The sequence below is a fragment of the Corvus kubaryi genome, unplaced genomic scaffold (assembly GCF_017639235.1).
Source record: "Corvus kubaryi isolate FWS band 111438036 unplaced genomic scaffold, C.kubaryi_AGA036_p1.0 78, whole genome shotgun sequence".
In the NCBI taxonomy this organism is placed as follows: Eukaryota; Metazoa; Chordata; class Aves; order Passeriformes; family Corvidae; genus Corvus; species Corvus kubaryi.
Genome location: NW_024582065.1, coordinates 2,468,565 through 2,492,322, shown reverse-complemented (window position 1 = coordinate 2,492,322; position 23,758 = coordinate 2,468,565). Strand labels below are relative to the sequence as shown.

Below are 23,758 nucleotides of genomic sequence, written 5' to 3'. Positions count from 1 at the left end.
ATTCTCTAATTAAGACCCCTCTGGAGCTTTTCTCCCATGTCTGATAATCTTTTTTAACTGCTGAAGTTTGAGGGAGAAATTTGCCTGCTGCTCAGCAGTTGCATCAGATAGGACTGGCATGTGGAACACCTCCTGTCCCGTGATGTTCCCTTCCAGAGACCAACCCAAAATGTGAGTCTTGGGGATTGCTTGATCAGAAGTAAACAAGATGCAAAAGTATCTCTAAAATGAGTACATTTGAGCTGAATCTCTGGTACTCAAATGTATAAATATTAATACATAAGGACTTCCAAACGCCTCAGGAGGGAATTTTTATGCCAAGTTCTAACAAAATCCATTTCAGCCTTTGTGAAGTGTCAAAAGCAAACCCAAAACCCATTTCAGGAGAAGGTTCTGCCTTTAACAAACTGGTGTTTTCTGAAGTGAGTGGAATTTGAGTGGTTGGAAGATTGGATGAATCAGCTCCTGAGTCAACAGAGCAAGGCTGAACAAATAATGTGGAGAAATACGAATCCCAGTCCTGGGATCCAGGATCAAGGCCAGGGCTTAGCAGAGCCACCTGATCTTCCTATTTCACTTATCAGATTTTTAGTGAGCAAAATACACTGAGAATCTTGTGAAACTTTGGCCTTTTTTTTTTTTTTCCTCCTGAGACTTGGTGGGTAAATTTTGAAGAGTTTTCCACATCTTTTCACTTTGACAAATGTCACACTGATGTGAAATAAGGACCCCTCAGTGGAATTTCTTTAAGTTGTCAACAGAGCACAGCAGCAGCTGATTTGCACTGGCTGTGACCCTGAGTGATTAATGTTCCTGTCCTGGCACCTCTGACCCCACCAGCTCTGAAAATTAAAGCTGGAGATACTCATGCGAAATAGGTAAAAAAGCAAAATACAGGAGTTGTGAATGCCCAAATTGAGGCTTGGCCTTAAAGCACTGATGGTGGAGAGAAGTAAAAAGAAGTGAAAGCTTTCTGTGTGTCTAAAGCAGTTTTGGTTATAACTTTCTTAGAGTGCATGGGTAGCAGGAGAAATGTGCTCACACAGTGAGCCTGGGAGGAGTTTCGATGGAGTTTGTGAGAGGAGGTGCTGAGACATCCTTGAGGAAAATTCAATATTGAGCTCCACTGAAAATCCTCATGTGGTCCTGGCTGTGTCCTTCTATTAAATCCACGCTAGGGGGAAAAATGTGATTTTTGTTTGGTGGAATCTGTGACACTTTCTAATTTGCAATGTTTTTCGCTTCTTTGTGTGTGTGTGCGTGTGTTTTTGCACCTTCCCTTCTTTTAGAGGCCATGCCCCCACTGGAAAACCTAACAGTGTCTGATATGAACCCCTATGGGTTCACAGTGTCCTGGATGGCATCGGAGAATGCCTTTGACAACTTTCTAGTAGTCGTGGTGGATTCTGGCAAGCTGCTGGACCCACAGGAGTTCCTCCTTTCGGGAGCCCAGAGAGAACTGAAGCTTAAAGGCCTAATTACTGGCATTGGCTATGAGGTTTTGCTTTATGGGTTTGCCAAGGGGCACCAAACAAAGCCCCTGAGCGCTGTGGCTGTTACAGGTATTTCAATGTGAGCAAATTGTTCCCTTCCACCCTTTTGTCTCTTGCTTTCCTTCTCACATGGAAGATGTTTCATGCAAACCTTGGCTTTTGCATCCTTCTCTGCATCGTGGCTCCACGTAACTCCTCGTAACTGATGGGTTCACCGGTGGAATTCTGTCCCCTTTAACTTGATCTTTCCCTGTGAGGGGTCCTGTGGAGGAGCATGTGGGGGCCTGAGGGGTGAAAGTTCCTTATGGTCTTGCAGGTACCTCTAACAAAGTCTTTAAAGAAGAATGGCTGCATGCAGAGCTCGTCCTGTTAACAGCTGGGCACATCAGCATTCTCCAACAGCATCATTCTCCAACTTTCCGGCCATCAGGACCTTCAGGAAGAGCCATGGGCTTCTTCCCATGGCCTCCTTTCTTTCCCTCTCCTTGTGGGTTCCACCCACAGTGGGACCATTGCCACCCCTAAAGTTGGCACCTCTCTCCTCAAGCCAGCTCATGTTTCCAACCACATCAGAGCTGCTGTTTCAGCAGCACTTGAACTTTCTTGGGAAATCATTGCAGGCTGATTCTCCAGCCCCAAAACCATCAGTTCTCATCCTGTCTGGGCAGCAGTGAAGCTGGGGGGAACTGGTGGGAGGTTTGAGAGGAAATAAATAGGAATGTGTGTGTGTGGAAGGAAGGATTGCATTGGAAGTGCTGCAGGACACAACCACTCCAGCAGCATTTCTCTAGGTAAAGGTGCCTGGCCATACTGAGTTAGAGGTGTTTTGCAGGTAATTAATAACTTACAGCTCTTGGGATCCTTTGGAATGGGTTCATTAACCGAAGGCAGCAGGTCTTGCATTTAGACTGAAGGGTGCTGTTGAAGAGAGGAATTTTCATGATTCCCTTTTGCTGTTTAGGAGCACAGTAAAGGATTCATCTGATCAGAAGCATCACAGATGCCAGAAGTGCATGAAATAAGGGGTTTGCATGGAGAAAAAGAACAGAGGGAGGCCTGACAGTGTTCCAGGCATGCAGTTCTGTAACCAGAGCTTGTTTTTATTGGCCATAAAGGTGTCACACAAGTAGGGAAGGAGAAATGCCCAGGAAACTCACCTTTAGCATGTGTAACTCTGCATGTGGGAGACAAACCTGTGTGTCCATGCAGTGGATTTGCTGTTTCAGAGTGAAAGCTGGAATGGGCCTGCACACACTCACATTTACCCTGTTCTGTGTAACACTAATATTTATTATTTTTTTTTAATAGCTGGCAGATTGCTCCCTTGCTTTGAACTGTGGTCGGATTCTTGCAGTGTGCTGTAGCCAGACCTCGGGCAGGTCTCTGATCAACTGATTAAAAAATCATTTCTTTTCCCCACTGCTATCTTCTCCTTTTTTAGAAGCAGAACCCGAGGTCGACAACCTTCTGGTTTCAGACGCCACTCCAGACGGATTCCGTCTCTCCTGGACTGCAGATGACGGGGTTTTCAACAGCTTTGTTCTAAAAATCAGGGACATCAAAAGGAAATCTGACCCACTGGAGCTGATAGTGCCAGGCCATGAGCGCACCCAGGACATAACAGGGCTGAAAGAGGGCACTGAATATGAGATTGAGCTCTATGGAATTAGCAGTGGACAACGTTCCCAGCCCGTAAATGCAGTAGCATCCACAGGTATTGTCTTTGCAGTGGCAAAAGTGTGGCATTCCCTGTTCCGTTCAGCATCTCCTTTTCACAGCCAGCTCATGCTGTCCCTGAGGTGTCCTGGACTGTCTCCTGCATGTCCCTTGTCCAAGTCACTGGTTCAGCGTGGTGTGGTTCTTTGTAATCGGTCTCAGCTTCCCAAGTTTCGTCACTGTCTGTTTAATATGGTTTAATTGAATTACTTTAATGATCAGGAATTAGGCAGCGGAGTGTGGCAATTAAAGCTCTGTTTTTGAGGGCCAAGAAATATTGTCTGTGCACCAGCCTTTTTCAGTGATTTTCTGTGACTAATTACATCTCAGCTCTGCACAACAATTTACCTCCCTGGGAAAGAGTTATGACAAAACGAATTTACCAGAGCCATTGAGAAGTTTATTTATGGCTTGACCAGCAAAGGCCTGAGCACCATTAGCTTGGGCTGATCTTACCAGGAGCAACATGTGCTCAGTAATTCAAACTGACTTGAGTTTCTTTGCAAAACCAAAGCTTTGACTGAAGTTCATAATGGAAGAGTTTCATTTCAGCACTTTTGAATGAAGTGTTTCAATCTTTTTTTCCACACTAAAATAGTGGTTTCTTTCGGAAACAAATTTAAACCTGAAGCATATGATGCAACGTCCTGTGAGCCAAATTTGGCCTTTAAAAAATGCTGAGCTTGCTGATGTAAAAACGTGGTAATTTGAAGTCAAATTAATTATGGGAGGAAAGGAAAAGGAAGGGGACAGGAAAGTGAGGGGAGATCTCAGCGGGGGCTGCAGTTCCTCCCGAGGGGCAGCTCCGATCTCTGCTCCTGGGCCAGGGACAGCACCCAGGGAGCGGCTGGAGCTGGGCCAGGGCAGGCTCAGGCTGAGAGCAGGGAAAGGTTCTTCCCCCAGAGGCTGCTGGGCACTGCCCAGGCTCCCCAGGGAATGGGCACGGCCCCGAGGCTGCCAGAGCTCCAGGAGCGTTTGGACAGCGCTGCCAGGGATGCCCAGGGTGGGGCTGTTGGGGGGTCTGTGCAGGGCCAGATTGATGATCCTGGTGGGTCCCTTCCAGCTCAGGATATGATTCTAAGTCCCAGGAGTGAGCAAACCAGCAGAAATTCCTAAAGGAGGCATTTCCCTGGCTGTACTCCAGGCAGCACCCAGGAACAGGGCAGCAATAACTCAGCATTGAACAGCTTCTCCTGGAAGAGCCTCCCAGCCCTCACCCTGCTGTCTGTGGGGTCAGCTGCAAGCACAGAAAGGCCCCAGCTCCACTCCTGCCATCACATCCCTGGAATAACCAGCCAGGCCACCTTCACACTGCCCCAGACACTTCCATGAAGCAGAACTGCATCCACCAGCAGCCCCCCTTGCCCAGGCTCCTGCACGTTGGCTCCTAATGGAGAGGGATGTTTAAAGTCCACTGCACTTGTTAGCAGCATGTCCCCACTCTCACTGACTCCCAGGATATTTGTGGGAAGCCACTGAGAGTTGTCATTTTCCTCATGACTACGTCCCTGTGCAGCCCTCGCAGGGAGATTTAGCACCTCCCGGAGCCAGTAGCCCAAGAGATGTTTGTCAGCTGTAAATAGCCCATGAATAATGGACAATAGAGCCACAAGAGTCCAGCTAAATAATTTGGGGGGCAGGTTACACCACGCTGGGTGGGTGGCTGCCAAGGCATCCAGCTAATTTCTTTTTTAGGAGTGGATTATTGCACAAACATATGGATATTTATAGCATTTCCAGTGTGGTTGCAAGGAAATATTTCTATCCCCAAAGAGGGAATTTATCCACTGCTGCTCTCAGAGTTGGTGTCTTCTAGAAATTTATCTGTAAAATCTCAGTTAAGGTGCAATTTAACCCCCACTGGGAGACCACGACACATCTATGGGCCAATTAATATCCTTGTGGGAAGTGTGGGGCTCATGCTGCTCCTTTCCTTTTCTTCCAGTGCTGTTTTGCCACACTGTGACAGCGTGGTTTTTTCCTGAGAGGATCACAAAACACTTCACATGCTCTTGATATGTGATAAATGCAACCTGCTGCTTCCTGCAGATTAGGAGAAGAAAGCCAGGGAACCAGGGAACATCCTCCTCTAGTCTGTTAGGAATGAAAGAACAATTAGGAAGAAAACATCGCTAAAAAACCAGCAGCTCTAAGGTACCAAGGGTGCTTTAGCAGCCTCTCAGGAGAGTTCCTTGTCTCTCATACAGCTCTGGGGATGATGCTGGAGGGTAAAGACAATTTACCTGTGCCTGCCCAGGAGATGACCTGAGATTCTCTCTGAGTGCCAGGTCAGGAGCACCCCGGCTGCTTTCCCTGCCTGCTCAATTCTGGCTTTCAGGTAGCCCAAGAAGATTATTTCATTCGCTTCTTTTTCATTTCCCTGTGCTCAAAGGTGCAAATCTCTCCCATCTCTGGGATTCATTCCAGGACAGATTCTCTGATGGTCCATTATATTTCTTGCCAGGTTCTCTCCCAGGAAAGCTGCAGTTGGGGGACTTGGGGATGCGGAAAACTCACATCAAAGCTCTTCTTACTGCTCCTTGTCACGCAGCTCACCTGGTGCAGAAAACACACCTGGGGCCCATGGAAGTGGTTGCACAGCAGAGTCCAAGGGGGATGGATTGGGTATTTTATTTTCTGGAAAAGGCTGAAATTCTCCATGTGTATGAAAACCAAGTGCTGGGCCATCTGTTTGGTCTCCAAAATCACCACTGGCCCTGTTCTTCAGCCACTCAGGGCACCTATAATGTGAAGCAAAACCAATGTGATTTTCATTTCTCTCCCTTTCCCAGATTTTCTTTGTTTTCTCCAGTTTCCTTCAGTCTGTACCCAAATCAGCAGCACCTTTTTGTGCCACGTAGCTTTTCCAACCCCACCTTGCTTCCTTTGTCATCTGTAATTCTTTTCTTCCCTTGGCTTTTCCACGTGAGCAAACCCCACAAACACAACACTTCTAGTGAGCTCCGAGATATATTTTACATTTCTCTTGAGAGCTCGGTTGTTTTTCTTTCCTTGCCTTTCAGTTGATTTAGTGCCCTGCTGCTTTGGGGACACATGGAACAAACAGCCTCTGACTCCTTTCCCGCAGGCACGTTCTTTCCAAGCTATTTCAAGCCCAGTCCCTATTTTTTTTGCCTCCTCTTGCCCCCCTTCCCCTGCTCTCAGCCTGTCTCCACTCCTCTTCATGTGGATGTTTGGGATCTCTCCTCTTCGTGCTAATGGCCTGCTCTGTGTGTGCTGTTTGTTTTTTAATACCTCAGGGTTGTTTTGGTTACAGCCAAAAAAGCTGGAAAGATTGGAAGTGGGATGCTCAATGTAAACCTGGAAGTGGAAGCTCTCTTTACCACGTCCTTCCAAAGCCCTTTCCGTGCCTGTTTTGCAGGATCTTAATTAAGCCTCCAAGTGGAATGTTTCAGATATGTGTTGGGTTTAAGTTTGCGTCATTTTGGTAAAATCTGGGCTTTGTTTGCCCAGCTGACTCATTTAATTTATGTGGGCAAATGCAGTGCTCAGGTCTGGACAGGGAAAGGCTGAGTTTTATGGCAAAGAGCTGCAGTGGAGCCTTCCTCATGGTGGTTGTACTTGGATATTCTCTGGATGGATGTGCTCGAAAGAAAAACCATGGGCTCAGAGAGAGATTCCAGCAGGAAAATCTTGTTGCTTCTGGTTTGACACCAACAGAAGTTCCAGGAGTCAGTGCTTGATGGACTCCCACACCTGAGTCCAGGTCTCCTTGGAGCATCCTGCATTAGGAACTTTATGCTCAGGAAGGGAGATCTGTCCATGGCTGTCATTGCCGTGTGGGACTCAGTCTAAAAATCCTCCAAGTGAAACGGGGGTAGAAAAAAAATTCCAAATGCAGCATCTCCTGCGTAGCAGAATGTCATTTCTGTCCATGCTCCTCCCTGCTGTTCTACAGCACTGAAATCTCTGTTATTTCTATGTGTAAACACATGTTGGGTATTTTTAACCTTTGCACTACTGGACTGCTCCTGAAAAAAGGAAAATTTGGACCAACCAGGCTGTTGCTGTAATAAAAGCCTTCAGTTGTTTGTACCCCCTGCATTAGTGTTGCTCAGAGCAGAACACTGACAGCACCAGCTCTTGGTTTAGGGTGATAAAACAAATCAGTTTTCCAGCGCTAAGGACTGATAAACAAATGATTTACCTTTTCTTCCTGTATGGTGTGTCCTCTGCTCTCCCCTGACAGTCGTTGGCTCTCCCAAGGGAATTTCTTTCTCTGACATCACGGAAAATGCCGCCACAGTCAGCTGGACCCCCCCCCGCTCCCGTGTGGAAAACTTCCGGATCTCCTATGTTCCCGTCACGGGAGGTGAGGAGGGACAGGGGCGGGCAGGGAGAGCAGGATGGGTTTGCTGGGCTGCCATCCCTCCTTTCAGTGCGTCTCCCAGGTGATCTTGCACAGATCATCTCTTTTTTCCTTCAGGAATGAGGGTGTGTAGCCAACCTTTGGACACAGTGTCCACATCCCAGGGGCAGGGCTTGTAAGGGAGCTCAGAGGTGGAGGCTCGAGTGGTTGTACTCCTAAGTCTCTCTCTGAGCCTTTTCATCAAGGAGTAGTTTCCAAACTGTCATTATTTTGTAGACATTTCATGAGCTGAGCACACAGGAAAAGACGGCCCTTGGAAATAATAATCATTATCCATGGTTATAAGAATTTTTGAAGGCAGTGGTTTACTCAGTGCTCCCCAATGTTGTCTCATTCTGGTTTAGTGTTCATCTTCAAAAACTTCCTCTACTTCAACAGATTTTTAACCTAATTTAGGGACCTCTCTGAAGGGAAACAGCTAAAGAAAAAATACTAAAGACCTCAGCATGAAAAAAAGTCCTGCTGTTGACTGAGACAAGGAAAGATTTAGGCTTTTAGACAACACAGCCTGGAAGAACATGTGCAGCTGTAAATATACAGCGGTCCCAGAGAAGAAAAGGAATCTAGTCATAAAGTTAGGCATTTGTCTAAGTGCTTTCCTGGAATAAACCTAGGATTCAGAGTGAATATGGGTGCTAAGTCCTCAGCCACACACAGAGCACCTTTTAAAATAGCATTTACTGTATCTTAATTCTAAATGAGGTGGGTGGAGGAGAATCTTCCAGCCCTCACCACAAACAAGGCAGATCTGAACTGCAAGTCCTGTCCTCAAGGTGTTTGAACTCCCATGGAGAGACTGCTGTGGTTTCTGCTTACATCTTGTTTATGAAATTATATTTTTCTGAACAGAAATCACAGAGTCACAGAACAGTTTGGGTAGGAAGGGACCTTAAAGCTGCTCTCATTCCAACCCCGTGTCACAGGGACACCTTCCACTAAAAATGTTAACTCTTCTTACGAATACAAACCAGTGATTCAGATTTAGGTGTCACAGCGGCAATATTTAACACCAGTGGCTGTAACTAACTGAGGAAAATTCATCTCCTGCTGTAGAAGCACATCTTTAACTTGAAAAACACCCTTCAAGCATTTCCTGGAGTATTGTGTCACTCATCCCATGGCATTTGGCCTCATCCTAGGTACTCCAAATGTTGTCACAGTCGACGGGAGCAAGACAAGGACCAAACTGGTGAAGCTGGTCCCAGGTGTGGACTACAATGTCAGCATCATCTCTGTGAAAGGCTTTGAGGAAAGTGAGCCCGTCTCTGGCACCCTGAAAACAGGTAATAATATAAAACCAGGAAACAGCAGCTTTCCAAATGGATCATCTGGGCCACAGGAGAGACTCAGGGACTGGAGCTGCCAAGATCCCATTTTTGCTGTCCACACAAACTATAGGAAACTCTTTTTCCCTCCTTCTTTATATGTTTGCATTTTGGATGAGGATAGAACTTGTGAGTTTGGTCAGGCTCCCATTTGCTAAATGCTAAACAAACTTATGAGACACAGACAGTTCGTTTATTTACAGTTCTAATTCATCAGAGAAAAAAACCCAGAAGTTTATTTGGTTGGTTTTTTAATTAATTCCATTTTTGAGTTGAGGGAGCAAATGGCCAGCTCAGCTGAGCACTTCAGACCAGTTTCTGCTGTGAACTCCACATCTCCCACGTTCCAGACTGGGAAGCTTTTCTAAGCACAAAAACATTCTCTCTCCTGATCTTTTCTTCAATATTCTCTCAATATTTTTTTCAATATTCTGTCTCCTGATTTTTTCTTTAAATATCCCTGCAGGAAATGAGGGTCCACTTTGCTCCTGCTGACCCCTCGCTGCATCCTCCATTCATTCTTTTTGGGGGCTAACAAGCATCCAGAGAGCTGAGGCAAGGAACAAGATGATGAGTATTGGATGACAGGGGATTTATAGCCCATTCCAGCTGTTCTGGAGGCAGATATCCATCAATTCAGGGAGAGCATAAACCCCTGTGAAAAGTAGAATCCTTTGAGGAGGCAATGCAGGACGTGTGGGGATTTTGGATGCCTGGCTGGCTGTGGGATTGGTTTGTTCCAAACAAGCTGCTGGAAGGTCACAGTGGCCATCAGCTGCTGTCACTTTGGTTATTTTTCCCAGCTCTGTCTCCTGAGTTTGCTCTAAAAAACAACCCAGATTTGAGGGTGTGGAGAGAAATACGTCAGCTCTGACAGAGCTGTTGAGATTGATGTATCAAGAGTGATCTGAGAACGTGGCTAGTTCTGTTTGCTCCCAGACTTTCATCTCTTCCAGCACTGACCTCCCTTTCCAGTGGAGGCTTTTGGTGTCTCTTCATAGGCACTGACGTCTTTCCTGATAAACTCCACTATTCCAAAGGGACTCATAAAAGCTGCACTGAGCTTTGGGCATTTTCTGTATTTACAGCAGAGCACTGCACAGAGCTGAGAATGTTTGTCAAATTCCTTCAACCTGTTTTTCTTCCAGCTTTGGACAGCCCGTCAGGCCTGGTAGTGGTGAACATCACAGACTCAGAGGCTCTGGCAACCTGGCAGCCAGCAATTGCAGCTGTGGATAACTATGTGGTGTCCTACTCTTCTGAGGAAGGTGAGAGCAGTGAGGGATGGGTCAGGGAGCTGAAGGGTTAAAGCTCTCAAGAGGTGCTCATTGTAACTCCAGGAAAATCACAGAAGATCCCAAGTTGGAGGGACCCAACTGGACCCATCAAGTCCAGCTCCTGTCCCAGACACCCCAACAATCCCCTCCCTGAGAGCGTTGTCCAAACGCTCCTGGAGCTCTGGCAGCCTCGGGGCTGTTATTTGGAGGAGGAGCATTGCTGGAAGCATTTAAAAAATGATCCTTTTTTATTCAGCACTCTCAGTTTGGCCATGAAGAGAGAGAAGGGAGATTCCCGGGAAGCAGAGGCGGTGCTGTAATTCCCGTGAACACTAGAGAGAGCTCACACTTTTAGATAAAAGGCTCTGGTGTGACTCCGAGCCAGCAGAGGTGTCAGCACGGGCACGGGCTCCGGGCTTTTATTATTCTGCACTTGCACCAACCAGGAATAAAACAAATCAGTGAGTGGAGCATGGAGTTGAGCACATCATGATGCCGACATGTCCTTTCTTCTGTGTTTTCCTCTCAGAGCCAGAGGTGACTCAGATGGTCTCAGGGAACACCGTGGAGTATGACCTGAAGGGGCTCCAGCCTGCCACCGAGTACACGCTGAGCGTCCACGCACTGAAGGACACGCAGAGGAGCGAGACCCTCTCCACCCACTTCACCACAGGTGCCACTCCCCACCTCCCCAGAGCTGCCATCCCTTCTAGTCCCACCTGCTCTGTGTTCCTCTGATGCTTTTTTTCCTGGAAACCTGAAGTTTGTTAGTGTTTGCATCAACCTTTCTCCGCTGGGAGCCCGGCGTGGCTGAGCAGAGGTGGTTTTCCATCACCAGCTCTGCAGATTCTCACACAGAGCTGGAGCAGGAGCTCTTCTCCGAGAGCTGGTGTTGGCTGCTGAAGGTGCCCAGCTGGTTCCATGCTCATGGTTTTCCATGAGAATCAATGAAATCAGGGCTGTTTCTCATTTTCCTGCCTTGGCTTGTCCCAGGGTGTTAATTAGGGAGCCAGGAGCTGAGCCACACCAATCCCGTGCCATAATCACAGAGGGCAAGGGCAGCTGGAGCTTGGAGCCAGACCAAGTAGGAAAAGTTTTCCTATTCTAAAAAAACATCATCGGAACCAAAGTTTTATTTCCTGGGAATATGTAAATACAAATCACCTTGTGAGAAATAATAAAATGCACAATTTTGTCTCAAAGAACATTTCAGTGGAACTGCTCATAAAATGAAGTGCCTGGAACAAGCCAATATTTTAACTTAGATAAAGTTAACACCTTTATTTTAAACTACCAATGGGAAAATTAATCCTTAACCACAAAATATAGGTTGAAGTGGTTTTTTCATTTCAAATTTCTCTGTAGAAACGGTTTGTTTTCCCGGCTTCTTTTGATGTATGGCCCACAAGATAACCTGTGTAATTAACTTTGTATGGATGTGATTGTAATTGCTCTGGTTTCTTCTGCAGGGCTGGATGCCCCAAGAGATTTGAGTGCCACTGAGGTGCAGTCAGAAGCAGCTGGGATAAGCTGGAGGCCTCCCCGTGCTCCAGTCACTGGATATCTTCTGATCTATGAATCCATTGATGGCAGAGTAAAGGTAAATAAACCAGAGGGGCTGTGCCTCCAATCTGGGCAGTGGAGATGCTCTGAAGTGTCCAGCAGTGCAACATAATTAATGTTCCTTAATTTGAATACTTTATTTTAAAATACTAATTGCCTCTTTCAGTGCTAGACTGAACACAGATGCATTTAAAAGGCCTTACCTACATTACACCCTGAAACAGAAGCTCTGTTCCAGGCTGAATTTTGCCTTTCATCCCTCTACAACACAGGAAAAAGCACAAACGTTTTCCTTCATTCCAAACCTGTACCATGGATTAAACTCACACCCCCCAATGGATGTGATTCCCTTCTCTGAACTCAGGAGAATCCCTGTGCAGTGGGGTGTCTGAGGCAGAGGGAGCTGCTTCTGGAAGTGCCTCTTATTTTCCTATAGTTTTATTCTGTTCCTACATAATCAGATCCCACTAAATGCTTAAATATGAATCAGGTGAATCCCAGCAAAAAGAAATTTTGGATGCCCAGCCTGGCACATTGGAGACGATTCTGATTTTCAGGAAGGCAAATTCCCCAAGCACACTGAAAATCAGTGTTTTAATGTCACAGCAAAACAGCCTTTTGAAACCTGGAGTGCAACATTTCCTTGTCCTAAAGGATGAGTCTTCCCCGTTTTTTATGAATTTCACAATCTGTACATTCAGGGCATGTAAACATTTATGCTGCCTTGCTTTTAAACCCCCAGTTTGGACATTATGATGGTAAACACTCATTTCCAGGCAGGCTTTATTGAACTTTTTAAGATTAGCTTGGTAAAAGTCTTAGAGGAATATCTTTATATTCCTTAATCTAGATGGCTAAAAATACCATCAATAATTATGACAAAAAATAATGTGACAGACTAAAATATGCACCCATTATGATTTATTTCTCTGAGATTTCCCTGTATTATTTCTTCTCCCCATAGGAACTCATCCTAAACCCCGAGACAACATCCTACAGCCTGACAGAGCTGAGCCCCTCCACGCAGTACACAGTGAAACTGCACGCCCTGAGTGGAGCCCTGAGGAGCAAAACCATCCAGACCATTTTCACCACAAGTAAGGACATCAGAGCACAACTAAAATAATCTAAATCACTGCTCTCAGGACAGAGCTGAGCTCTGCAAGGAGGACACACAGACCCCTCACAAGATTTTAATCCTTTTGTAGTGTCGGTGAGAAGTCCCTATTCCCCAGAGCTGTTATCTGTTCTCCCCTGGCAGGATGGAATTCCAGTATCCATCCACATCACCCTCACAGTCCTTTCTCTGATGAAACATCCTGCCTTTCCCCTGTGAAATATCAGCAGGAATTCTTTCAATTTCGGCTGACACCTCGATTTCCCCCTGTATCGATCCCAGCGAGCTGGGAAAACAAATCAGAGTTTGGAGCTGGAATGAAGCAAAGTACACACACACAGATCGGTGCAGGGGGCTGAGGACATGAATTTCTGGGTGGGTTTTTCTCCTCTCTCTGAGATGGGCTGTCTCAAAGCCCCTCTGCACATCAGCTCCAGCCCTAACAGGACAGCTCTGCAAGGATAAATTGGCTTTTCTGACGGTCACTTCACAGCTGACATTAAAAAAAGAAGTTGTTCAGTATTAGCTGTGACACTTTGCCTTCATTTGTCTCACTTGTCCCAGTTTCCAGCCTTTCAGGCCCAGCAGGATCTTCAGTCATTCCCATTCCTCCTCCTGCTGCTGGTACCAACTCCAGCCCAAGGACTGCCAGAAGTCACCCAGCCCCGAGTTTGCCCTGTCACTGCTTGTGTAGAGCAGGATGAACTCCACCAACACATCCAGAAATAGGAGAGGAATTAAAGCTGGGTCTATTTAGGTGATTTTTGGCAAATTGACCAGGAGCAGGGACAGACCAGGTGCCTTCAGCCATGTGAACAGTGTCAGACTCAGGCAGAGGGTTAAGCCTGGCCTTAACTCTAAAAATACATTTGTGTCTATTTAGTGACAGGGAAACACTGAAGGAACTCCCTGCAGAGAATCACTTTTTTCCAAATCCCAAAGCTGATGGAAACTTGCATGGCCTTAAGTTATACCAGAGGAGGTTCAAATTAGATACCAGGAAAAATCTCTTCATGGAAAGAGTTGTAAAGAATTGGAATAGGCAGTGTTGGAGTCACCATCCCTGGAAGTACTCAAAAAAACCTGTGGAGGTGGCACCTGGGGACCTGGCTTAGTGGTGAGCACGGCAGTGGGACTGTGTTAATGGTTGGACTTGATGATCTTAAAATTCTTCTCCAACCTTAACAACCCCATGATTCTGTGGAATTCTCTGGAGCTGAAGCACAGGCAGGGGTGTGTAACACTGGCAGGGACCGGCAGCCACCCTGTGAGAAGTCACAGTTGAAAACTCTGCTATGGACACACCTGCAACCACACTTAATTGGCTGAAAAAGTTAATGGCCTGAGTGAATGAGAAGAAAAAAAGGAAATCTTTTTTGGGGGGTTAGGAATTGTTCTGACTGCAATGATTTTATTGGCTTGTCGTCAGAAAGAAAAGATTAACAATATTTTCCTGCAGTTTCAGCTGCTGCTGTTGCTTTGTTTTTTTAAAGTGTAGCTTTATAACACATTTAATATTCTCCTTGCTAGCAAAACACTCCCAGTTAATTTATTTTTGATTGAAGTCCTGTCTTTGTATTCCCCCTCCTTTTTCTGCCACATGATCAGAGATTGGTAGATTTGGTTTTCCCCAAAAGCTGCTGTCACACAGCTCACGAATTTCAGTCTTTAGCTGGAGGATGCACTCCCATCCTAGCAGGGTTATCTGGAATTCCCAGCACTTCCAGAAGTGTAGACAGATGTGACAAAATGCATTGAAAAGAAGAATTCACCTCATCAGCTGTATGCTGTGAATGTTCTGTGTGCTGGGTATAAGTACAGACCTGTTCTGGGATCTGTACCTGACCCACGAGGGCATTTCCTCAGTCATCTGCATTGAACATATTCCTTGTAACTGCTGATTTCCTAAGGAATGCTTTCTCTTCCTTGTGTGTGCAGCTGGGCTCCTCTATCCCTACCCCAAGGACTGCTCCCAGGCCCTCCTGAATGGAGAAGCCACCTCTGGGCTCTACACAATTTACCTGAACGGGGACAAGGCTCAGCCTCTGCAAGTGTTCTGTGACATGGGCGAGGACGGGGGAGGATGGATCGTGAGTATGGGGACAGGGGCAGCACATCCCATCCCTGCTCAACCCAGCCACCCCTCAGGGTGTTGTTATCACAGTAGGGCTGTCTTGTCTACAAATGCAGGGAGTTTTGTCCTGGGTAGGACACTCCAGTGCCTAGAAGAGGGAGCAGCTCTTTCTGCAGTTGGAGGAGAGAGAGGAGTCTCTGAAGGATGGGGCACACCAGTGGTTTCAGCCCTGATCCCTCTCCACTGGTGAAATGCTGAAATGACCATCTCAGATAACACATTTTCTAAATAATCGCCAAGGAAAGGGGAGGGTGAACTGACTCTGAATGAGAGAGGAAGTGAGAGAGATTAAAACCCAGCCCAGGGGAAGCATTTGTTCAGCAGCCACGGGGTGCAGTAGCTTCCAAAGCCACTGTGCAAGGGCCACATCCCACCCAGGCAACAAAGGAATGGCAATAAAATGCCACCTCTCCAAAGTGACATCCCCAAATTTGAACATGCCAGAGGGACCCAGGGCACAGAAAAGCAGAAGGAGCTGGAGGAATGCTTGGCTAGGAGAGTAGGGGATGGAAATCCTGGGAAATCCAGAACTGCAGGATGGGTTTTAAAAGGGAGAGAGGAGGAACTGAAAGGCCCCATCGTGCAGAAGAGACTGGGAACCCAAAAGAGAAATTGGAGACTTAAAAAATACATGGAGCATCCAACAGCCTGGGTTCAACTCAGTCATTGCAGTGACACTCTGCTGGGAGGGCTAAAGGCAGGGCAGGAGCAACGCTGAGTTCTGTGTTTGTAAAAGCTCATTTCCTCTGGCCAGGGCAGTCTGTCCATGACATTTCTTGCTTTTAGGTGTTCCTGAGGCGTCAGAATGGAAAGCAAGATTTCTACAAGAACTGGAATACTTACGTGGCAGGGTTTGGAGATCCTAAGGATGAATTCTGGATAGGTAAGTGCAAAGAATTTGTCTTTTTGGAAAAAAAAAAAAAAATCACAAAACAGAAATACAGCCTGAAAGTCCAGGAGCCACTTAGAGGCCTCTATTTAGCTGGCAGGAGGATTTGTAAAGGGGAACAGGAGAAAAGGAGCCAGGGACACCCTCTGGGAGGGAGACTGAAAGGGCCAGGCCAGCCAGTCCCTCCAGCTGCAGTCAAAGGATGTCATGCTGGGGTCACCAGCTGTACCCACCCCGTGCTCAGTGGGGCTCTGGGAGAAGTGGGAGGTAACCTGGGGAGCAGGTTGTTCTTCCTGTCCTCCTGGGACACCCCCAGCAGCAAAGGCTGATGATCCAGAGAGGAAAAACAGGACAATAAACCCACATTTTGGTAAAATAGAAGTAAAACCTCCACATTTTCAAAGGTTGTGCTGTGTTTTTCTGGTTGTAAATGAATGATGATGATGATGATGATGATGACACAGCACAAGTTTGGTTGTTTTGCCCAACCAGTTCCTATGATTTGAAGGGAAGAGCTCTCCCAGTCAGCGTGGAATTATTTACTTGCTTTTGTGCTGACAGCTGATGTAGCTCAGTGCCCTGCTCTATTTGTACAGTTCAGTATGGCCCTGTTTATGGAATAATGGGATGGTAGAGAAAAAGACATGGAGAGACTGATGTCTTAAGGAACCTGGAAATAAAACTACACATTTTTGAGATGGTATCAGTGTAGGAGGTAATGTAAAGGTTGGTCTTTATTGGAGGCCTCTAGGGACAGACATAGAAAATGCCCACAAAATGCCCACAGGGTGAATAGAGGTTTATAAGTTTAGCAAATTAGCATAATTGACAAAAATTCCCAATTCTCGCTGTTGAGACGGACACGACACATACAGACCCCACACCAGTTCCAGGCAAAAAGCCATTTATTAAACAAAGCAGCTTCTTTTATACACTCTTTGTATGTTATCATTCGTGTTACATATTCACTGGCTGCTGAACTACTACAGTAGACTCATTGGCTATTTGTTGTAACCATTGGACTCTGGCTAGCAGGCTGCAGCTCCCTGGAAGCTCAGCGAGGGTTTCCTGGGGCCATGCCATTAATCACATCCCAGAGCCCATTTCGGACAGCCCCACGGTCTGGCTCCGGCACACAGCAGCGTTACAGCACAGTGGTGGTAAAGAAGGCACAGAAGGGGCTCTCACGAGGGTTTGAGATGGCTTTAATCACACCTCGTCCCCACGATGTTCAGAGGTGGAGAGACAGCGTGCTCTGAGTGTGGGCTGGTTTTGTCAGGGGCCCAGGGGCGGTCCCTGGGCGGGGTTGGGGTAGAGAAGCAAATAAGGAGAAACCGAGGGAGCGGCCAAGGCGAGGGAGGGAACATACAGGGTCAGGGGGTAAATAGGCCACCGCAGCTATTGCTAACTACAGCATTCTGCCATTGGCTACCTATGGCATAAGCGTTCAAGCATTCAGAAAAATAACAGGTGCGAATATGTTGCTGTTTTTCTCCTTCGACTGTTTAACTTTCTTGCTTCTGCTGATACTACATTGTCTGCATAAAAACGAATTGTTTTTCTTCTCATGGACTTTTCTCACAGTCCTTCTCTAGCCGAAGTAACAGGCCTGAGCCATAATTTTACACAGGCAACAAGGCCTTCATTTTATAAGGTTTTACTTAAATGCCACACCCAATTAGTAGCACAAGAGGTGATGCAATTCCCCCCCAGGTCAAAGCCCCTTCTAAATCCTCCCCCCTCAGATGGGACTGAACTTTGTTGATGAAAATGTGTCTGGAAGAGCTGGTTTTGGCCTTGGTTCCCGAGGAGAACCGAGATGGGATAGGGGCTTTGGAAGGTGTTTTGTCTTTCTGCTTAGGGAAAAAGTAGGGAAAAGCACCGGGAGAACTAGCCATGGATACACCAGGCTACAGAGCTCCAAATGTATGTGTGAAGAATACAGAGGATATATAAAAGAAAAAAAGGCAATAAAATCATCCGGCATCAAGACAAACATTCCTTCCTGCCCACAGGTCTGGAGAACCTGCACAAAATCACTTCTCAGGGCCAGTACGAGCTGCGGGTGGATCTGAGGGACAAGGGGGACGCGGCCTATGCCGTGTACGACCGCTTCAGCGTCGGAGACGCCAAGAGCCGGTACCGGCTGCGGGTGGATGGCTACAGCGGCACAGCAGGTGAGAGCAAAACTTGACTTCTTCTCCTGCTCATGACCAGTTTCCTCCCCGCTGACTCAAGGTAACCGTGTGAATGTTGCAGAGCAGCAGGTGCCTCTCCTGTGTGAGGTGCTGGAAAATCAAAGGTATCGATATATTTTATGAGTCCGTTTTAAATCCTCCAGGCACTTTGGTGCCGTATTTTATGGCCTGCTTATGGCAGGATTGAAACAAGCGTATTAAACCACAGTATATCCCATTTGGCCAATCTTGGCTGTCATTTATACAGCCAATAATAGCCTGGCACAGCCTCTTTTCTTGTCAGGAGAATTTGCAGCAAAGCCCTGCTGTAATGTGACTTATAATTTTGCTGAACAAATCATCTGCCTTTAGTAATCATAGTGGGGTGAACCCTGCAGCCCTTGTTGAGTCCTCTTCAGGGCTTCAAAGGATTAAGAGATAAATCCAGTTTAACAACATGTCTTAAAAGGAGATAATTTCACAGTGCTGGGTGCATAAACCAGAGCAGAGGTGTGGGTGTGGGCTCTGCCCTGTGACCAGCACAAGAACTTTTACCCAGATTACAGAGATACAAAGGAAATGCAGCAGCAGAATTAATGTCTATTTAATTTAGATGGGATATTGGGAAGAAATTGTTCCCTGGGAGGGTGGGCACGCCCTGGAACAGGGTGCCCAGAGCAGCTGGGGCTGCCCCTGGATCCCTGGCAGTGTCCAAGGCCAGGCTGGATGGGCTTGGAGCCACCTGGGCTACCTTGCCCATGGCAGGAGGTGGAATGGGATGAGTTTTAAGTTCCCTTCCAGCCCCAACCATTCCATGATTCTGTGAATTAAGGGAAATATTCTGGTGCAGAGTAGTTGTAGCTGCTACCACGAGTAGGATTCAATCAGTGTGGAGACTCCTTTGGTCTTGATTCCTTCTTTGTGAACTCCTCTTTGGTCTTGGCTTGTCCACACTGTAAAATTCAGCTTTCAGCAAGAAGTGCAGAAATTGAGCTGCATGAAAGAAAACCACTTCATATTCATTGGGAATTAGAGATCACCTGGAAAAATATTTTGACCTGCCTGCAACAACAAAAAAGTTGTGTATTTGCTGTATTAAAGCAAGTCAATTTTTAAAAATTTTGATGCAGACAGGGCATGGCACAGTCCCAATATTTTCTGCAGAATGGGCACTGCCATGAAATCTAAACCAGGCAAACACTGAGCTTGCTCTTTGTTTTGTCCCTCCATTCCAGGTGACTCCATGACCTACCACAATGGAAGGTCCTTCTCCACCTTCGACAAGGACCATGACTCTGCCATCACCAACTGTGCTCTGTCGTACAAAGGAGCTTTCTGGTACAAGAACTGTCACCGAGTCAACCTGATGGGCAGATATGGTGACAACAGCCACAGTCAGGTGAGTTTGGGGTCTGAAGGCTTCTGTAATGCATGAGAGGAAGGGGAATTGCAATTATGGATCTGTCTGATGGTTCAGCCAGCCAAAAATCACAGCACCCACTCCTCCCACTCTCCAGGATCATAAGCAGCTGCTCACAAAACAAGAATTTAACAGCAGCTGGTGAAATCTTGTTGGCTTTGTCTGATTTTCCAAAGGAATATCCCAAGTGTGCAGGGAATAATTGTAGTTTTCAACACGTGAAATAAAAATGTTCTTCCTGCCATGAAGGCCAGGCAAGGAGGGACAGACAGCTCTGGGGGAAAGAGGTTTAACAAGGCCAAGCTCAAGGTGCTGCTCCTGGGTCGGGGCAACCCCTGGGATCAATCCAGGCTGGGATGAGCAGCTGGAGCAGCCCTGGGAGAAGGACCTGGGGGTGCTGTGGGGGAGAGCTGGACTTGCCCCAGCCCTGAACCCCCTGCCCTGGGCTGAGCCCCAGTGTGGGCAGCAGGGGAGGGGGATTGTGCCCCTGTGCCCCTGTGCTCAGGTGAGACCCCACCTGCAGAGCTGCCCCAGCCCCGGGGCCCAGCACAGGAAGGACCTGGAGCTGCTGGAGAGAGGCCAGAGGAGGCTCCAGGGGGATCAGAGGGATGGAGCAGCTCTGCTGGGAGGAAAGGCTGGGAGAGCTGGGATTGTTCAGCCTGGAGAGGAGAAGCTCTGGGGTGACCTCAGTGTGCCCTTGCAGGGCCTGAAGGGAGCTGACAGGAAAGATGGAGAGAGACAATTTCCAAGGGTTTGGAGTGACAGGACAAGGGGGAATGGCTTTCTACTGACAGAGAATAGGTTTAGATGGGATATTGGGAAGGAATTCTTGGCTGTGAGACTGGTGAAGCCCTGGCACAGGGTGCCCATAGCAGCTGTGGCTGCCCCTGGATCCCCAAAGCCAGGCTGGACGGGGCTTGGAGCCACCTGGGCTAGTGGAAAGTGTCCCTGCCCATGGCAGGGGGGAAACTAGACAATCTTTAAAATCCCTTCCAACCCCATCCATTGTGTGATTCCATGATTCTGTGACCTCACGTGGGTGGGTTTGTACAGGTTGGACATTCCACACCCCCTGTGCTTCCCAAAGCCCCTCCCCTTTGCAGTGCCTCTGTGCCCAAATCAGAAACATCCCTGGTCTGAACCAGGGGCAGCAAATGCAAGTGTGACCTCCCACCCCTCGCCTTTGCCTTCACAGGGCGTCAACTGGTTCCACTGGAAGGGCCACGAGTATTCCATCCAGTTTGCAGAGATGAAGCTGAGACCCTCCAGCTTCCGGAACCTGGAAGGGCGCCGGAAGCGAGCGTAGAGCCCCGGGGGGGCTGCGGGCAGGGGATCGGGGGGATGGAGAGCGGGGTGTGGGGAGACCCTCTGGCATCGCTGGCCTGGGGGTGTGAGGAGCTGTGACTGGGACCAAAGCATCGGTGACCCGTGGCCCGACAGAGGCTTTGCAGCATTCCAAACAACAAAAAGCCTTAAAGCATCCCAGAGTTTCCAGCAGAGCAGCTCCAGCTGCCCACCAGGAACGTCCTCCTCCACACCAAAGACAACGAGCTCAAGGGTTCTGTGTTGTTTTATCTTTTTTTTTTTTTAATTGTTTTTGCCAGAAAGCGTCTGAGATAAAGTTCTTCCGACGTCTGACGATCTCTTGGGTGGCCCAGGGGAGGGGAGGGAGAACAGCTTTGTACATTGGTAGTTTGTTTTAGAACCAGCCATACACAGAAATGGTGTAAGATGAATTATCATTATTATTATTATTAGTTATAAGTGGAAATAATTGGTGGTTTGAATGCCTTTTTTTTATATATATATCAAGTACCACAAAGAAGGAGGGAATGGGAAGGGAAAGCAGTATGTTTTAAAACTTAACCATAAGATTAATATTATTAATATAAAGACAAAGTAATAATAATAATAATGATGATAATAATAATAAGCTACATTTTGTCATTTTTAAGAGAACCATGCTTTTGGAAACACAGCAGGACAGTGTCTGATTGTAAATTTTTTTTTTTAATATAAATAAAAGCACAATTACTTTTAAATAAATTTCTACCTTTTTTTTTTTCATCCATGTGGAGTTCGTGCATGTCCAGGATATATTTACTTAGGTGGGGAAATAAAGACAGGCTGAGAATAATTAGGCTGCTGAGCCCCTACTGAAAACTGTTCCTTTTGTCAGTGACTGCTTGTAATTATTCTGGTGGGTTTGTTACAGTGAAATGCCCGTGAAGATTTGGGTTCTTTTAGAACATAATTCTCTTTATTTTTTTTTTTCCTGCCCAAAAGCTTCTCCCATGTTTTTCTAAGTGTTACTGACTCAATGCTTGCTCCATCTAGGTGGGAATAACTAACAAAGCAAAACAAAGAGGACCCAGAGTTGTTGCTAGGTACCGTGGGCAGCTTTGAACACTTGTGTAAATAAAGGGCTCTCTCTTTTTTTTTTTTTATATGAATGAAAATCCGTGTAGTTCCTCTGTATCACACTCTGCAGTTCAAGACAATAAAAGATCTCTTGTTTTAATCCCGTCTCTCTGCCCTGCTTCAAGGTTGCATTTTGCAAACATTTTGCAAACGTTTTGCTAATCTTTCTCGCCTCCCTCCCAGCTGAAGTTACGCTCCTGAACATCGTTTGTGTTGCACGGGGAACACGAATCTCCTCTGACCCTCCAGAGCACTGGCAGCACTATATTAAATTAATTCTCTGTAATTAATTGCCCTTCCTTGGTGTTTATCACAGTAAATGATAGGCAGTGTAAAAGAGAACAAACCCAGTAATGCAGGAACACGCCCTGCTCTCCAGATGCTTTCCAAGCTATTAGGAAATGGCACTGGCTCTGTGTTTCTGGGCGCTGGAAAGCTCTTGCAGTCTGTTTGCAGACATTCAGGGGAAGAAGTGACATTTATGGAATGATTTCCTCATTTCTAGCAACATCCCAGAGCTGCCTGGCTCTGGCTCTGGTGTCATTTACCTTGGCAGCTCCGAAGAGCTACTGGAGACAGGCTCAGGTTTGTGCCTCGCCCCAGACACGACTCAAACACCCTGCATAAAAGGAAGATGATATTTCCTGTAATTACTCACTGACAGATGCCCTGCTTGGTATTCTCCATGATTGCCCCTGTGAGAGGGAAGCTGGCAAATCCTTGGAGTCAGACCTGCCAAAACACCCGTCAGAGCTGACACAAGCTTGATTTGGTACCAGCAGCTCCACCACGGGCTGAAGGGAAAGTTACTGGCTTTTCCCCCTTTCCTGTCTGTGACTTGTGAGAAGAGTTTGAAAACACGCTCAGATTTGAAATCTGTCCATGAACCTGCCAAACCTCAGCGCTGGTGTTCATCTGAACGTGATGAAGCAGTTTGGGAGCCTCAAGGGGGCAGGAGAGGAAGGGCTTCAAAAAATATTTCCTCCGCCGGGTTTAAGGTCCTAAAGGCACTGAAGGGGATATCTGGGGGCATGAGAGGGGTTTGTGGGGTTAGGGCTGTATCCATAAGGTATTTTTGAGAAAAGTGGATGGAAAACTCCTTTTCTAGTGTCACTGTCCCAACCTTAACTAAAGTCTGAGCAAGACCTCAGGCTTGGATTTCTTAGTTAGGTTTGAGTGAGGTGAAAGCTCCAAGCCAGGTGGGCAAAAGTCAGCTGGATGGATAATTTGGGGGAGTGAGGATGGAGCTGATGGCAGCTTTTAAGTTATTACATCCCCTGGCTTTCTGTGAGACTTGGACTCCTGAGTGATGTGGTTTTCTCTGACTCCAGGCATGAGTGTGCAGCCACCCTGAGCAAGTGATTAGAGCACTCCAGAGTGATGTGGGAGATGACAGATACCTTAAATTCCTCCGACAGAGTAACACCTTGGTGTCAGCTCAGCTGGAGCACCCACATCTGCTGCATCACCTCTGGGTGCAGCTCCCTCACCTCCTCTCCTGATGCAATTGCAGCCAAGGGAACTGATGTCACCCATTGCTGGGCTAAATGCCACCACAAAGCCAGGGAATCCTACCCAAGCCTGCAGTAGTGAAGAAGTAGCCCAGTGACTTGTGACAGAAAACACAAATTTCCCATCTTTCCTGCACAAGGATGTCCTGTCATTCAAAATTACAAGTTTGGCTCGGTTTGCTTTAAGAGCAGCTGAGCATAACTGAGGGTTAGAGAGCGCAAAAACAAGAAATTGAGCACACAGTGATCCAGTGGCTGCCCCTGCTGCTCATTTGGTTTCAGTCTTCACTGCCTAAACCCAAAACTGCAGCCTTGAAAAACCTTC

General features: G+C 47.0%; 1 protein-coding gene across 4 annotated transcripts in view; it reads left to right on the top strand.

The window, feature by feature from the left end:
• TNC (tenascin C) overlaps positions 1-22,022 on the top strand; it is a 72,024-nt gene extending 50,002 nt beyond the window's left edge. For 2 of the 4 annotated variants that reach the window (XM_042052252.1, XM_042052253.1), the window contains 12 exons: positions 2,935-3,207; positions 7,420-7,542; positions 8,739-8,882; positions 10,073-10,192; positions 10,731-10,874; positions 11,671-11,801; positions 12,729-12,861; positions 14,820-14,971; positions 15,802-15,898; positions 17,920-18,081; positions 19,317-19,480; positions 20,697-22,022. In XM_042052252.1, coding sequence (XP_041908186.1) covers positions 2,935-3,207; positions 7,420-7,542; positions 8,739-8,882; positions 10,073-10,192; positions 10,731-10,874; positions 11,671-11,801; positions 12,729-12,861; positions 14,820-14,971; positions 15,802-15,898; positions 17,920-18,081; positions 19,317-19,480; positions 20,697-20,807 — 1,754 coding nt within the window. In that variant the 3' untranslated portion in view covers positions 20,808-22,022. Of the gene's footprint in view, positions 1-1,289; positions 1,563-2,934; positions 3,208-7,419; positions 7,543-8,738; positions 8,883-10,072; positions 10,193-10,730; positions 10,875-11,670; positions 11,802-12,728; positions 12,862-14,819; positions 14,972-15,801; positions 15,899-17,919; positions 18,082-19,316; positions 19,481-20,696 lie in introns of all 4 variants that reach the window. The other 2 variants (XM_042052251.1, XM_042052254.1) reach the window with 2 other exon arrangements.
• Positions 22,023-23,758: the final 1,736 nt, after the last annotated feature.